Source organism: Populus alba, chromosome 1 (genome assembly GCF_005239225.2).
Source record: "Populus alba chromosome 1, ASM523922v2, whole genome shotgun sequence".
In the NCBI taxonomy this organism is placed as follows: Eukaryota; Viridiplantae; Streptophyta; class Magnoliopsida; order Malpighiales; family Salicaceae; genus Populus; species Populus alba.
In genome coordinates, this window is record NC_133284.1 from 10,307,242 (window position 1) to 10,321,933 (window position 14,692).

Sequence of the window (14,692 nt, forward strand, 5' to 3'; positions counted from 1 at the left end):
GGGTTACACTATGAAAATAGAAAAAATAAATAAGTGAGTCATCAATTATTGTTATCTCATATATGTAGGTTTTTTTTTTTAAACATGTTGTAATCTTTTACTTAGATGTGATTTAATAATCTACTAGTTATGGTACTTTTTTCGTGGGCTCTTCTCTTCCTTTATCATTTTTACTATCTAAATTCACCGAAATATTTTATTTAACATCATCATTGCTAATTTCATGTTTTTTCAGCTTCATAAAAAATAACATCATGATTAATAATAATTTTTTTAGTGTTAGGATTATATAGTTTATAAGCTTTTTAATTATCACTAATACCAAGAAAATACTTAATTTATCTTCAAGAAATGAACATCATACTTTATCTGCTGGAATGTGTGAAGTTGCTAGGAGGACTGATTTGGAAAGTGATCTGCTGGACTTGTTTAAACACTAGTGCTGGATTGTTTTTGTGCACCGCGTCTGCTGCAATGATTCATTTTTTTTTTATCCTTTTCAACGTAAGATTTGATATCAATTATTGAAAACAATACACGTAAATAAAAAATTTATTGATTGATTGATTGATTTGATTTCATTTTTTTTCACCTTTTCAACTTATGAGGTTTAAGTACTTAAACCTCATAGGTATTTCTCATAAGTATTTATTGATTGATTCACATTTTTAAATTCAGAATACATTAATCTTTATATTTATAGAGAAAATATATCTTTATCTATTATTATCTAATAAATCTAATTAACTAGTTTAACATAAATTCTTTGATATTCTTTATCTTTTGATGTATAGAAAAATATTCATTTCTTAAAGTTTCATAATATTTTTCCACCCTGAAAATTTGAAAAATGTGTTCATATTATATTATTTTCCATTTAGAGAAAAATTAAAATAATGTATTTAAATTAAACATGTTTTCTACGATATTCTTTATCTTTTGATGTATATAAATATTTTTTTCTCATCTTAATGGTATAGTCCATTTTTAATTTGTTTATCATTTATTTTGAGATAATTTTTCAACCTAATTACAGTGTTACGAAGCAAGCTTGTCATGTGAGCAAGCTTCCAAGCATCCAGATAGTGGCTTCAATGTAGCCATGAGAATCACTAGATCATTGACCGTAATTCATTCCCATAATTTCAAATTACTATTTGCACTAAAATTTCATGGAAACCATTCCATTATTAAAACCATAAAAAGGTTCCATTAAAGGCATTGGACTTGATGGAGAGAGAGTTAATATAGTTGGTTTGTAAGATATAAAATCATACATAATTGATTTTATTTTTCCCAAAACACAACAACGTGAGATTCTTGAGGATTTTCCCATAAAACTAAATACAACAAAATGTGGAATATTTCATGAATCATATTTCTTGAGGATTAAATTATCATTTGTTGTTCATAATCCCTAGAAAGCAATTTGTTGACCCATTAGCTTAGATGAACCTGACTGAGTATTCTTACGGGGAAAAGGCAGTTTGTGACATTGTTGCACAATCATCTGCCCTTAGAATCACAAGCAAAAGGCATATTAATGCTTGTATTATCCAAGTCATATCTCTAATTAATGCTTCTGTTCATTTCAATAATAATCAAAAGTAATTTGTCTTTAATTGAAATCAGGCCCCTAGTAGCGTCCAAAAGGTTAGATAAAAAATCTTTAAAACAAAAGAAAAGAAAGAGGGAAAAATCAAAATTTAACCCTTTCCTTCTCCTTCTAATACCAATAGCAAGAGAAATAGGGAAAATAAAAGAAGAAAAGAAAAAGGGGAGAAAAAAAATACAAATTTAATAGAACCGTAAAGAGTTGTACTGCTTTGTCAACTACAGCAGCAAGATTTGAGATAAGAATACATTAAATTTTAATATGGGAATCGTGGCTGAATTGGGTTGATTTATCTGGTAGATTTGGCTATCAATAAATCGGTATCTCAACATCAATGGATTAGTAGATGATTAAAACATTGAATAATGAATTGGGTCAACTTTATTTGTAATGCTTTTCAGATTAATACTATGCAAGCAAACAAATCATACAATTTTTTTCATCCAAAAATGTCGCAGTCACTATTTTCAGAGAACAAATCATATTTGTGCAGAAGATGCCAGCTTCTTACTTCTTGGGCTGTTTTTTTGGACTACCGTTGCTTCTCTGTTCGAAACTTTAAAGTCTCTAAAGTTAAAGCATGCAAGCAAAGCAAAAGCGAAGAACCTCCCCCTAGTTTCAAGTCTCCTAAACTTTCTCTACTGGTTAATAGTGTTCGTAACATTTTCGTAAGCTGCACTTCCAATCTTCTGGCGTGCCCAATAAGTCGGGCTATAAGGTCTAACTACTGCTCTTACTTCGAGAGTAGTGGGATATCGAGAAATTAGAGATGGGTTCTTTGGCAGTTGCTCCCTTTCTTCCTTCAAAGCCAAGACCCTCTCTCTTCGATCAAAACAGCTCCCTCTTTTCTTCAAGTACAAAGCTCAAGAGGAAGAACCAATCTATCAGCCCTGTAAGTTCTGCTTCTTTTGGCTTGTTTTTATTTTTGTTCTTCTTTATTTGATTCGTTGATTGTGACTTTTGTGCTGTTTTGATTGTTTCAGGTGGCAAGGTTATTTGGGCCATCTATTTTTGAGGCATCAAAGCTGAAGGTGCTGTTCTTAGGGGTTGATGAGAAGAAGCATCCAGGGAATCTGCCAAGGACTTATACTCTAACACACAGTGATATGACAGCTAAACTTACTTTAGCCATCTCACAGACCATAAACAATTCTCAGGTAATCCTGTTCTGTAATATCATGTTTCTTTTTTAAATTAAGAGATCACCAACCTGCTAATTCTACCATATTTCCCTTTTGAGTTGGAATCTTTGAATTATGTAAAAATAGAGAAAACAGGGGAGCCTCGGGAAGGTTTTTTTTTTTTTTTTTTTAAATACCATGGCACAAGAAAGAAAGGGAAAAAAAATAAAAGGGCGGGGGGCTCTGAATCGTGGGATTAGATGAAATTTAAGGGGAAGCACAAAATCTCATGTTTAAATCATCAGGGTCTGAATTTTAGAGAAGATAAACAGAAGGAAGCAGGGTATATATAGAGAGTTGCTTGATTTTGTTGATATTTTTCTTGATCAAAAGGTTAGATTAATAAGCTGAATGGATTGGGATTTTCTTGCAGTTGCAGGGATGGTCCAACAAATTGTACCGAGATGAAGTGGTGGCAGAGTGGAAGAAAGTAAAGGGAAAGATGTCTCTTCATGTTCATTGCCATATAAGTGGAGGCCATTTTCTTTTAGATTGGTGCTGCAGACTCAGATATTTCATCTTCCGCAGAGAACTCCCTGTGGTATGTACAATGATTGTTTGTTACTTTTTTTGTTCAATCTTGATGATCATGATCAGTCCCTTAAATCACATGGAAAAACAAAAATTGGGATGACTAGGTATTGAAGGCCTTTTTTCATGGAGATGGGAGTTTGTTGAGCAACTATCCTGAATTACAGGAGGCTTTAGTTTGGGTTTACTTTCATTCAAACATTCCAGAATTCAGCAAGGTAGAGTGCTGGGGTCCACTCAAGGATGCTGCCGCGCCTTCTACTTCTGAAACTGGTGGGTCCGATGAGACCAAGGAGCTAGCAAACCAATCAAGCAACTGGGACTTGCCTGAGCCATGCCAAGAGGAGAATTGTAGCTGTTGCTTTCCACCAATGAGCTTGATCCCGTGGTCTAAAATGGTTCCCTTGGAGGACAAAAATAATCCAAGCACCCCACAGAGCTTTCAACAGCCCTAAGTATCTATCTGTCTGCTCTTTGATTGTTTGATTTTCACATAAGATGTTACATAACTTATGTAGGTCTTAAATGTAAATATTAGGAATTTGTCCTCGACCCAAAATTCTTGAGACTTTGGGGTTGAAACACTTGTCCCAAAATCTCTTTTTCAAGATAAAGACTGCTGTTCATGTAAATATGTTCAATATTTGATAAACTTGCCATTGTTGTTAGAACACTACGAATGTGTCACGCATGACGTGAAAGTTTTATTGTATTTATATTATTTAAAGAAGCTGCAGTCATACGAGGAAACTAAAACTCCTTACTAAGGATCATTCTGGGAGTTGGTCGATTCCTGTTTGCATGATCTTTAAGCGAGCCAGCAGAATTCGGATCCAGCAAAGCAATATTTCATATATTTCAATGATTGAGAAATGTGGAAGCAATAATTATTTACAAAAACTATGAGTAAATGGTAAACCAACACCTCAAAGCATCCTTTGCTGTTGTCTGTTAATATACAATGCAAGAAGCATTTACATGGTATATGCTATACATTAGTAAATCAAAGGGGAACAGAAAGGAAACTAGTAATTTCCTGAGAGCCATGAGACAATTCATCACCTCTAATCCCACTTTTTCGATTTATTAGGTCCTGGGATGATTTGAGAAAACCATAATGATGGATTGTCCTGGGTTGGTTCGAGAAAACCAACCTGACCACCTTTGTTCCCACACACATAATCTCCAGGTTATGAACATAGTTACCACCATCCTTCCATGCTAAAACAGCACAATAAACTCTAGACTGGCAGTCTTCTCAGAGCCAAGAAACTCTAGACAAACAACTGGAGTCACCGAATTGTAGTTCTACCGAGCGAGGATGATCCAATTTCACTGTCAGTGTTCTGCAATAACAGTCAACCCATAAATTGAGTTAGTCTTCTGCTACATTGGGTAAGTACTGCTATGTAAGGCAAGTACTACAAAACCAAAATGTTGACATCTACTCTTGACACAATCCTATCCTTCTATCTTGTCAATGCACATTATTGATATGGCAATAGAGATATATGTTATTGCCATTTACTAGAAAGAAGATGCATCTGGTGAGTTTTTCTCCAAAAAATAATCAAGTATTAAATATTAGCATGGACTCAATTAATTATTGTCATCATTCAAAGAAACATTTACTTGAGATTTAGGGGAAGGAAACACACTCCAAAACCGCAGTGTTTCATCTCCAGCTCCGGTGACAATTGTCTGAAACAGATAATAGTTATTCCAACCAGGAAAAGACACATTAATGAAAAGAAATGGTTGGCATAACTGCTAAATTTATTGTAAGGAGAGAAAGTACAGTCATGAAGAATGGAGGACCAACTACCTGTCCATCTGGTGAGATTGCAAGATAAAGAACTCTGAATGTATGACCTGTCAGAGTTGCCAACTGCAAAGGAGGAACAAATCTCAATACGATGAGTGATGAGAGATAATACCATTATCATAAATACACTGACTTCAGTACCTTTGACATGGTGGGATATCTCCACAATATTATTTGGTTTTGGGAGTATCCATGTGTGCTGACAAGTTCATTGCCATTCTTAGACCACACAAGATTGCACACCTGAAATGAAGTGGGTATAAATATTTTTTGGGGGGGAAAGAGAGATGGAGGTAAATGTTGAGTAAAATAATCCAAAGACTACATGCACGTAAAAGCATGTGTACTTGCTCTTTGCCATCTTACAGTATGGATCGCACCCAGAGGTTTCATAACCTGTGGTTTATCTTTTGGGTCCTATTAGAGATAGCTTGTACAATATGGTTGGTATGTTAGATTGAGTAAAGACAGTTTTTCATGGGTTCCTTTTTCTTGAGCTTCCAGGAAAGCCCACAATTTTTATGTTCTAAATGGTGTAACCACATGTTCCATCAATCATTCAACAATTTCGTATTTACTTACAAAAAAAAAGAAGAAAGCATAAATGAGTTGCCAATAAGGGTTTTTCTAACTCCAGACATTTCATGTTAACTATAAAGAAGCACAATAACAGTGGTTTGCAAACAGATATTTACCTGACTGCCAGTGTCTATGCAGCTGAGATGTGAGTTAGTGGTTGTATTCCAGAATCGTATACACCGGTCAGCAGTCCCACCCCCAGATGCAAGAAGTCCATGGAGATGGGGTGACCAAGCAATTGCTTTTACAGCCGCTGTATGATCACAGTATTTTAGCACAGGTTGGCTTGAATGTTGATTCCAAACAAAAAGCTGCACATGACATCTAGAAATTAGAATTCCATACAGGAAACCATAAACTCATGTCCAGCAATCATAGCGATATGTTGTAGAAAAAAAAATTACTCACTCGATTATCATTTCCACCCGATGCCAGCTCACGGTTATCATAAGACCACTTCAGTCCACAAACCTAAATCACAATCAATTGATTATTAGGCTGAGTAACGCAAAAGCAATGAACAGAACAAAAATAGCATAGATAGCTTATAATATGTAATAACAAATGCCCACTACAAGCATTTACGAAATTGAGAAGCATGCAAAAGCATAATGATAACTCTAAGTCCAAAGTAAACAGCATAAAACGGTTGACCAAAAAGTTCAATCAATGAGATCAAAATGTAGGGGAGTCCAACCTCTGACTTGTGTCCAGAGAGTTTACTAACGAAGTCTTCCCGTGCTCGTATATCTCGTTGAAGAATGCTCTTATCCCGGCTACCAGAAGACAGCATAGATGAACTCCAGGCCAATGCCCCAACACGCAATCGATGGCCCTCCATGGTTCTGATCCTTTTACAGCGGGAAGCATCCCAAATCTACATATGAGTTGATGAGAATATCAGCAAAATAATGTTAGGATGATCAAGCAATATACTAAAATCTATTATGAACACAAGGGAGGAACTGCCCATGACAAACAGCTGTATAAATATCACCTGTCCTTTGCTAAAAAACCAAAAACACCAATAATATAGAACCATGTATTTCACCTTCCAAAAAAAATAATGGGAAAGTATTGAAATGAGAGCTTATTGTGAACATGTCAAGATGCTTTCTTAGGGTTATTGATTCTAAAGGAGATTTTTTTTCTTGAATTAGTTTCAAAATCTTGGGTCAGGAGTTAAGGCCTAAAGTTTAATAGAAATTTTTTTGGCTACAGCAACAACAGATTCATATGCAACAAAGATATGATGCCAACACTTGGTATTCACTGAACTTTTGTACAATTCATTTGAAGCCAGGGTGTAAAGGCCAAGCAAATTTCTATGAACCACATAGAACTAAGAGCATAATTGGTTGGGAATAACAACACTATCCACTTCCATTCTACATTACAATTAACCACAAATGATGCAGCTATCCAAAGGCCAAAACAGTAAGGGATTGTACACTAACTATATTAAATGGCAAATAAATGTCAGCTGAACATATCTTGCTTATGGTATGTATTAGCAACCATGTCATGCATGTAAAAAAAAGCTAGGTAGCAATGGTTTGGCTTTTGAAAATCATTATTTATCCTTAATGTTCTCTCTAGAAAAAAATCTGGTGAATCCCGCAATGATGAACAGATGTAAATATTTGGTTGCATGATAAATTTCCAAGCTATTCTGGTGATGGTACTTTAGATCTTTGCATACTAATAGATTATGCCATAAAGCTTTTCAAACTTGTGAGAGACTTTGCATGACTAGGTTTAAGCACAGCCAAGAGAATTATCTAGGCATAAAACACCTCATCCTTCCAATAAACCATATGTTCTCTAAACACCTTGTTCAGAAACCCCTTACAGTTTTAGCCAGCCTGTGGCAATTAAACAATGTGAATAAAAACCTTCAAAGTCTGGTGAATCAACTCTGGTGGGACAAAAAAGTTTCTCCCAGCCACCTACCAAGTTGAAATTTGTCAACCCTAACATGATCAACACCCATATCTCTGACTATTTATTTACCTCTCGCTTAATCTTGCTAACACAATAATCCTTGAACACTGCATTCTTTTGAAATATCAAGTTCAATATTTTTATTTCTCTCTATAAAGTTGGCAATGTTTTCATTCAGTTTTACGATCCTGGAGTGTTTCTCTATGCATAAATTATACTGAAATCAACATAGCAAACGCATATATCAGAAGTTCAAAACAAATGCAAACCAAAACTAACCTGAACTTTTCCATTGCTAGTTCCAATAGCAAGATGTGTACCACGATGAGCCCATCCTACTGAACATACACCATCATCATTCCCTAAATCACACAACTTTGTCACCTACATTACACCACGACCAACATTAGAGTAAAAAATAACAACCCTTCAGCCAAAACCTGAAAAAAAAAAAATTTAATAACACACACACACACACTTTAAAACCCACAACACTCACCTTGCTACTACAAGCATTCCATAAATACACACAATTCCCTAACCCCACTGCCAACACATTATGTGATGACCAATCCACAAGATTCAAATAAAAGTCATCTTGCAATGCAGGGGCGTCCAATACCTACAAAAAGCACATAAAAGCAAAAAAACAGGATCGATTAATAAAACAGTCCCCATACCATATTTCATCAAATCTCAAGAAAGTCAAAATATGACACCAATTTACTAAAACACCGACCTTATAAGGTGATCTAGAAACCTTCCTAGGAGTCTTAATAGCAACATTACTAACACCAAGATCACTCATATCATCAAAACCGAAAGGGGAAAGCGAGTGCAGTGACTGCCTAGTCTCCATCTTGTACCGGAAAATATTCTGTCCAGCCGCCCCTGCCCCCCAGTCTTTCTTATCCGGAGTCTGGGGCCCAAAGAGCGCATTCCGAAGCAACGCCGCATACGCACTAGGATTATCCTCCTTCCCTCCACATCCCGGCGAGATCCCCGCCGTCGCCGACGGCTGCGGCAAAGAGATGTTGAAAAGAGCGAAATTTGAGCTGGATCTGCAGGGAATAAACCTATCGGAGAAAATTGGTCTCGAAGGGGAAATATAATGATTAGAATTAATGAGACGATTGACATGCTTTGATGATGACGGTGATGGAGTTGGGTTTTCAAGATGTAGACGATGCTGATGACGTGGAGTCGTGGAGGCTGCAATGTTGAGCTGTGATTGGGTTGATTGTGAAATCATGGGATCAGCCATTGAGAAGAAACCCTAGGATTTATAGAGAGAGGAATTGGAGAAGATGATGATGACGTGTTGAAGGAAGTTAATTTTCCCGGGAAATAATAGAAAGAGAGTAACAGATGGTAGTTTCCTTTTTGCGCGAATGAGTGTTTGTTTAGGTGTTTTAAGCTATACAGAGGTTTTGGAGTGAGAGAAATAGGACCGTTGGATTCATGTATTTTTCTGTTTTGAATTTTGAATATGGATCCGTGCTGGTGTCGGGGAAGGATGATGAGGATTTATTTTGGAAACTTAAGACAGGAGATTATTTCTTTCCTTCAGCTCTATTATTAATTGGGAGGAATTAACTGGGCCACAGACACTGAACATCACTTTAGAAAAGGCCCAATCAAAATGGCCTAAAGAAAGAATATGAGCTGACATGATGGTGATAATACAGTGAAGGGACAAAAAGTGGAGTCCAAATTAAAAGGCAACTAGTTACCTGTTGGATTTTTTTTCTCTAAAAAAAATACATAATTATTATCAATCCCTTTTCTAATATCAAGAAAATTTATGATTATAAATTCAAAATCTAAAGCATGTTTAATAAAATTAAAGAGGCTTTTACATGTTAATAAATATCAATATTATTATAATACATTTTTTAGAACTAGATATGCTATCAAGAGTTTAAAAAATAAATACATTTGATACTGTTCCTCAATAAGCTATCGAAGTCTTATTTATATGATAAAAGAGAGTCAAAATTGAGTTATAACAACTGTTCATCTATTGATCACTCTCTATTTTATTTTCATAATCAATCCATTTGCATGTTTGTGCTTTTCTACGTGGATGACGTTGTTGTTACAAGTAATAAAGTGAATGCCATCACTGGATTAATTCACGAACTTGGGAAGGAATTAGAAGTTATACTTCTTGGGTATCTAGGCTTCATGCAACAGTCATGGCCTTCGTCTTCACCAAGAAGAATATATCAGAGACCTGTTCTATACGGCAGGTGCAAAGCAAACTTCTACACCTTGAGCTGCAGGCAACAAAATGTAAAAATTTAATGGTGATCTCCTTGAAAACTCAGCTCACTACTGCACTTGAACTCGATGATCAGGCATTGCATACAGTGTCAATTTCTTCTCTCACTCGCTATCCTGGCCACTCAATTATTGGCCCCTGTCTTGTTTCTCAGACAAGTAAGAAGCAAGCTGCTGTTGCACACTCCAGCACTGACATAATACTGAGAAATGAAACTCATGGTTGCAGGATTTTATTTGATTCGCATGCTTCTTAAAGAACTTTATATCACTCTCAGAGCAGCTCCTTGTCTATGGGTTGATAACATTGAGCACTGTCCTTGCATTCCAATCAAGTTTTTGAAGTGGATAATCACTTCATTCGAGAGAAGAACTTTTACCAAGGACATTCAAGCTCATTACATTTCTATCCATGATCAGCGTGCCGACATTTTTACGAAGAACCTTCCTTCCTCTTAGTTCTTCTAGCTACACGGCAAGCTCATGGTTCATTCCCCAAGCAGTTCTCAGTCGATGCAGATCATGAAGATTAGTCAACAGCAAACACTCCTAAGTGTAAGGTATTGTGCTTTGGAGAGAAATCAGTGTCTTATTTTATTAAAGAAAGTGGCTTTAAATAGCCTTTACAAAGCAACAAAAATGGAAGATTTTGTGCAATTAACATCCTGACAACTAGAAATTTATTGCAACTAACACCCTAACAATTAGGGATCTTATTTTAACAAGTCAATTCAACTGAAACTAAAAATAACTTATCATTCCCTCTCTTAAACTAAATGCTTTTAAGTATTTAGTTTATCTGAAACCTCACATACTCCCAGCATCTGTCGCAATTTCTGAAACTGATCTAACTTCAGTGGTTTAGTCATCACATCAGCTACTTGTTCCTTTGTGCCACAGAATTCCAGCTCAATAACACCATCTTTAACCAAGTCCCGTAGAAAGTGGAACCTCACATCTATGTGCTTGCTTCTACTATGCATGACCGGATTTTTTGAAATTTTAATGGCAGAGCTGCTGTCACTCATGATTACAGTGCTTCCTTCCTGCTGATAGCCAATTTTCTCTAGTATCCTTCTCATCCATATAGTCTGACATGCACAATTTGCAGCTGCCACAAACTCAGCCTCAGTGGTTGATAACGTGACCAATGGTTGCTTCCTTGATGACCATGCAACAGCTCCTGAGTTCATCAAAAACACATATCCAGAGGTGCTTTTTCTATCCTCAATATCTCCTGCATAATCACTATCAGTGAATGCAAGGAGTTCTTCAGCTTCTCCCCTCTTGTAGAATATCCCATAATTCACTGTCCCTTTTAGATATCTCAGTGTTCTCTTGGCTGCTTGCAGGTGTAGTTCAGTAGGCTTAGACATGTAGCGACTAATTAAGCTTACACTGAACATAATATCAGGTCTGGTTGTGGTGAGGTACATAAGGCTGCCAACTATCTGCTTGAAATAAGTTTCATTGATTATGACTCCTCCTTCATCACTATGCAATTTTGAACCTGGTACAATTAGACTACCCACAGCATTGCTATTTTCCATGCTGAACCGTTTTAGAACATCCATTGCATATTTCTTTTGGTAAATATATATGCCATCAACAGTTTGCAAGACTTCTATACCAAGAAAAAATCTCATACCTCCCAAATCAGACATATCAAATTCCCTTAACATGGACTCTTTAAATCTACTCATCATAATATCATCATCACCAGTATACATCAAGTCATCCACATAAATACTTACAATGAGAATCGTACCTTTACTGCTGGTTTTAACAAACAATGTTTGTTCACTGTAACATCTTTGAAATCTTTCACTTACAAAGTGTGCTTCAATTCTACTAAACCAAGCTCTTGGAGCTTATTTTAGTCCATATAAGGCCTTCTGCAATTTATACACTTTGTGCTCATTCCCTTTATGCTCATACCCATTTGGCTGCTCTACATAGACATCCTCACTTAATGTTCCATGAAGAAAGGCAGATTTTACGTCTAGTTGGAAAATCTTCCATCCTCGCTGGGCTGCCAAAGCAATGATCATGCGAACTGTGTCCATTCTAGCTACGGGAGCAAAAACCTCAGTATAATCCATTCCTTGTTGCTGGGAATAGCCCTTAGCTACCAGCCTTGCTTTGTATTTGTCTACCCCTCCAAATTCGTTGAATTTGGTCTTATAGATCCATTTAACCCCAATCATCTTGGCACCTGCGGGCAGCTTAGTTAGCTTCCATGTTTCATTCCTCTCGATTAACTCCATCTCAGCATCCATTGCCAGCCGCCATTTAGGACTTAGTTGAGCTTCTTCAAAACTGGTTGGATCTGCACATACAACTTGAGCCAAATTAGCTTCAAAGTCCTCATTAGAGAAGGCCTCTCCAGTGACATAGTCATTCAAGTATGATGGGGTTCGATGAGGTCTTCTTCCTTCACTGCCATTTGTTTCTGTTGTTGACCTCTCATTGCCAGTACTGTCTGCTCCATTAGCTGCTGTTGACCCCTCATTTCCAGCTGTTGACCCCTCATTTCCAGTGTTGTCTGCTTCATTAGCAGCATCACTAACATCAACATTATCTCCCATGCCATTATTTTCAGCATCTTCACCTGTATTAGCATCATCTCCATCATCTCCAGAATCAGTATTTCCAGTATCATCTTTAAATACAGTATCATCACCTCATTCCAGATTCATCAAAACCTGTTCTTCAACACTTTTATCCCATTCCCATTGTTTTTCTTCTTCAAAAATAACATCTCGACTGACTATAATCCTTTTTGAGATAGGATCATATAGTCGATATGCTTTAGATTCATCACTAACCCCCAAGAGAATACAAGGAAGACTTTTATCAGTCAACTTAGTTTTTCTAGCATCAGGAATATGGGCATATGATAGACACCCGAACACTCTAAAGTGTTCCACAACAGGTTTTACTCCACACCATGCTTCCTGGGGGGTAATGTCTTTTACAGCCAAGATGAGACTCCTATTCAATACATATATTGCCCAGTTTACAGCCTCGGGCCAAAAATTCTTTGGGATTTTCTTTTCAGACAGCATGCTTCTTACTAAATTCATTATTGTTCTATTTTTCCGTTCTGCGACTCCATTTTGTTGTGGAGTGTATGCTGCAGTTAAATGTCTCTTAATACCATGTTGTTTGCAAAAATCATCAAACTCTTGTCCATTAAATTCCCCCCCTCTATCAGTACGCAAACATTTAATGGACAAACCAGTTTCATTCTCAACATGTTTCTTAAAGCATTTAAACATGTTCAAAGCTGCAGACTTCTCACTCAAAAAATATATCCATGCTTTTCTACTGAAATCATCAATAAAACACAATGAATACCTCTTCTTGCTGTTAGAGATTGGAGAAATTGGACCACAAATGTCTGTATGTATCAGCTGTAATCGTTGTGTGGCTCTCCATGTGCTTCTCCTCGAAATTGGCCTTCTGTGTTGTTTCCCTAGAATGCAGGCAGTACATGTCACGGTTGATGCAGGTAGTTGTGGAAGACCATGGATCATGTTTTTAGCTTGTAGTAATTTTAAGCCTTTATGGCTTAAATGCACATACCTGTAGTGCCAAAGATGAGCTATGTCTGAAGTTGTTGTCTGAAAACATGTAATCTTCTCCTTCGTGTGCTGAGTATTTGCGAGCAATAAGAACATCCGGTTTGCTGTCATCTCAGACTGTATCACAAGGCCTTTCTGTGGATGATATATATGACATTTTCCTGTCTTGAACAGAATCTCAAAACCTCGCTCTTGTAATTGCCCAATACTTAGGAGACTGTTCTTCAGTTCTGAAACATAGAACACCTCAGTGATGACAAAGTTGTTTCCATTTAGAAGTAGTCTCACTCTTCCTTTCCCAAGAACATACATCTTGGTATTGTTTCCCAACTTCACGGTCTCCCGAAATGACTCATCTATTTCACAGAATGCAGCCTTGTTTCCACTCATATGATTCGAACAACCTGAATCAAGAAACCAAAGATCTCCTTGAGTTGCCTGGCTCATCTCAACAGATGACATTAAAAGCATTTCTTCGTGCTCATTCAACTGAGCATAATTGGCCTCCTTCTCCCAAGCTGGGCACTCATATTGAAAGTGCCCAAGCTGATGGCACTTGTAGCATTCAATAGTAGCTTTGTTCAAAGCTTGACGACCTCTCCCTCTGCCTCTGCCTCTATAATCACCTCTGCCTCGTCCTCGGCTTCCATATCTATCACCTACTATCACTTTGAATGCTTGTTCCTCACCATGGCTTCTTGAAAATTTTTGTTCAAGCACAGTGAGCGAACTTTGCAATTCGTCAATGGTGAGAGTGTCAATATCCTTAGATTCTTCAATTGAAACAACTACATAGTTGAATTTTTCAATTAAAGTTCTAAGGATCTTTTCCACAATAATAGTATCCTTCATCTGTTCTCCGTTACTCCTCATTTTGTTCGCTATACTCAGGACACGAGCAAAATATTCAGTAATAGTTTCACTTACTTTCATTTCCAGAACTTCAAAATCTCTTCTTAAAGCTTGAAGAGTGGATCGTTTGACCCTTGTGCTGCCTTCAAACTTCTTTTTCATGGAATCCCAAATCTGTTTTGAGGTTCGCTTCTCCAGGATTTGTTCAAGGATTGTTTTGTCGATGGACTGGAACAAGTAATTCTTGACCTTGAGATCCTTCACCATCAAATCATCCAATTGCTTGTGCTATTCT

The 14,692-nt window shown here is 36.8% G+C and overlaps 2 protein-coding genes across 2 annotated transcripts; one reads left to right on the forward strand and one right to left on the reverse strand.

The window, feature by feature from the left end:
* The first annotated feature begins 2,149 nt into the window (after nucleotides 1-2,149).
* Nucleotides 2,150-4,000, forward strand: LOC118033782 (protein STAY-GREEN homolog, chloroplastic). The gene is made up of 4 exons (XM_035038885.2): nucleotides 2,150-2,507; nucleotides 2,599-2,772; nucleotides 3,170-3,337; nucleotides 3,435-4,000. Exons 1-4 carry the CDS (start codon nucleotides 2,385-2,387, stop codon nucleotides 3,780-3,782), a joined length of 813 nt encoding a protein of 270 aa, XP_034894776.1. The 5' UTR covers nucleotides 2,150-2,384; the 3' UTR covers nucleotides 3,783-4,000.
* A 129-nt stretch (nucleotides 4,001-4,129) lies between these two features.
* On the reverse strand, nucleotides 4,130-9,076 carry LOC118033781 (B-type cell cycle switch protein ccs52A). Its single transcript, XM_035038884.2, has 10 exons — nucleotides 8,415-9,076; nucleotides 8,175-8,297; nucleotides 7,955-8,059; nucleotides 6,429-6,608; nucleotides 6,140-6,202; nucleotides 5,848-6,042; nucleotides 5,294-5,395; nucleotides 5,153-5,215; nucleotides 4,960-5,028; nucleotides 4,130-4,673 (listed from the first exon to the last, which is right to left on the reverse strand). The coding sequence occupies exons 1-10, from the start codon at nucleotides 8,937-8,939 to the stop codon at nucleotides 4,620-4,622; spliced, it is 1,479 nt and encodes a 492-aa protein (XP_034894775.1). The 5' UTR covers nucleotides 8,940-9,076; the 3' UTR covers nucleotides 4,130-4,619.
* Nucleotides 9,077-14,692: the final 5,616 nt, after the last annotated feature.

What these genes read in the sequence shown, in the direction of transcription:
- LOC118033781 (XM_035038884.2), bottom strand. Translation starts at nt 8,939, where the DNA reads ATGGCTGATCCCATGATTTCACAATCAACCCAATCACAGCTCAACATT. An exon ending in CTAGCAATGGAAAAGTTCAG is followed by an intron (nt 6,609 to 7,954) that starts GTTAGTTTTGGT and finishes ACTCATATGTAG; the next exon opens with ATTTGGGATGCTTCCCGCTG. An exon ending in CAATCTCACCAGATGGACAG is followed by an intron (nt 5,029 to 5,152) that starts GTAGTTGGTCCT and finishes TATCTGTTTCAG; the next exon opens with ACAATTGTCACCGGAGCTGG.
- LOC118033782 (XM_035038885.2), top strand. Translation starts at nt 2,385, where the DNA reads ATGGGTTCTTTGGCAGTTGCTCCCTTTCTTCCTTCAAAGCCAAGACCC. An exon ending in AGACCATAAACAATTCTCAG is followed by an intron (nt 2,773 to 3,169) that starts GTAATCCTGTTC and finishes ATTTTCTTGCAG; the next exon opens with TTGCAGGGATGGTCCAACAA. An exon ending in TCCGCAGAGAACTCCCTGTG is followed by an intron (nt 3,338 to 3,434) that starts GTATGTACAATG and finishes TGGGATGACTAG; the next exon opens with GTATTGAAGGCCTTTTTTCA.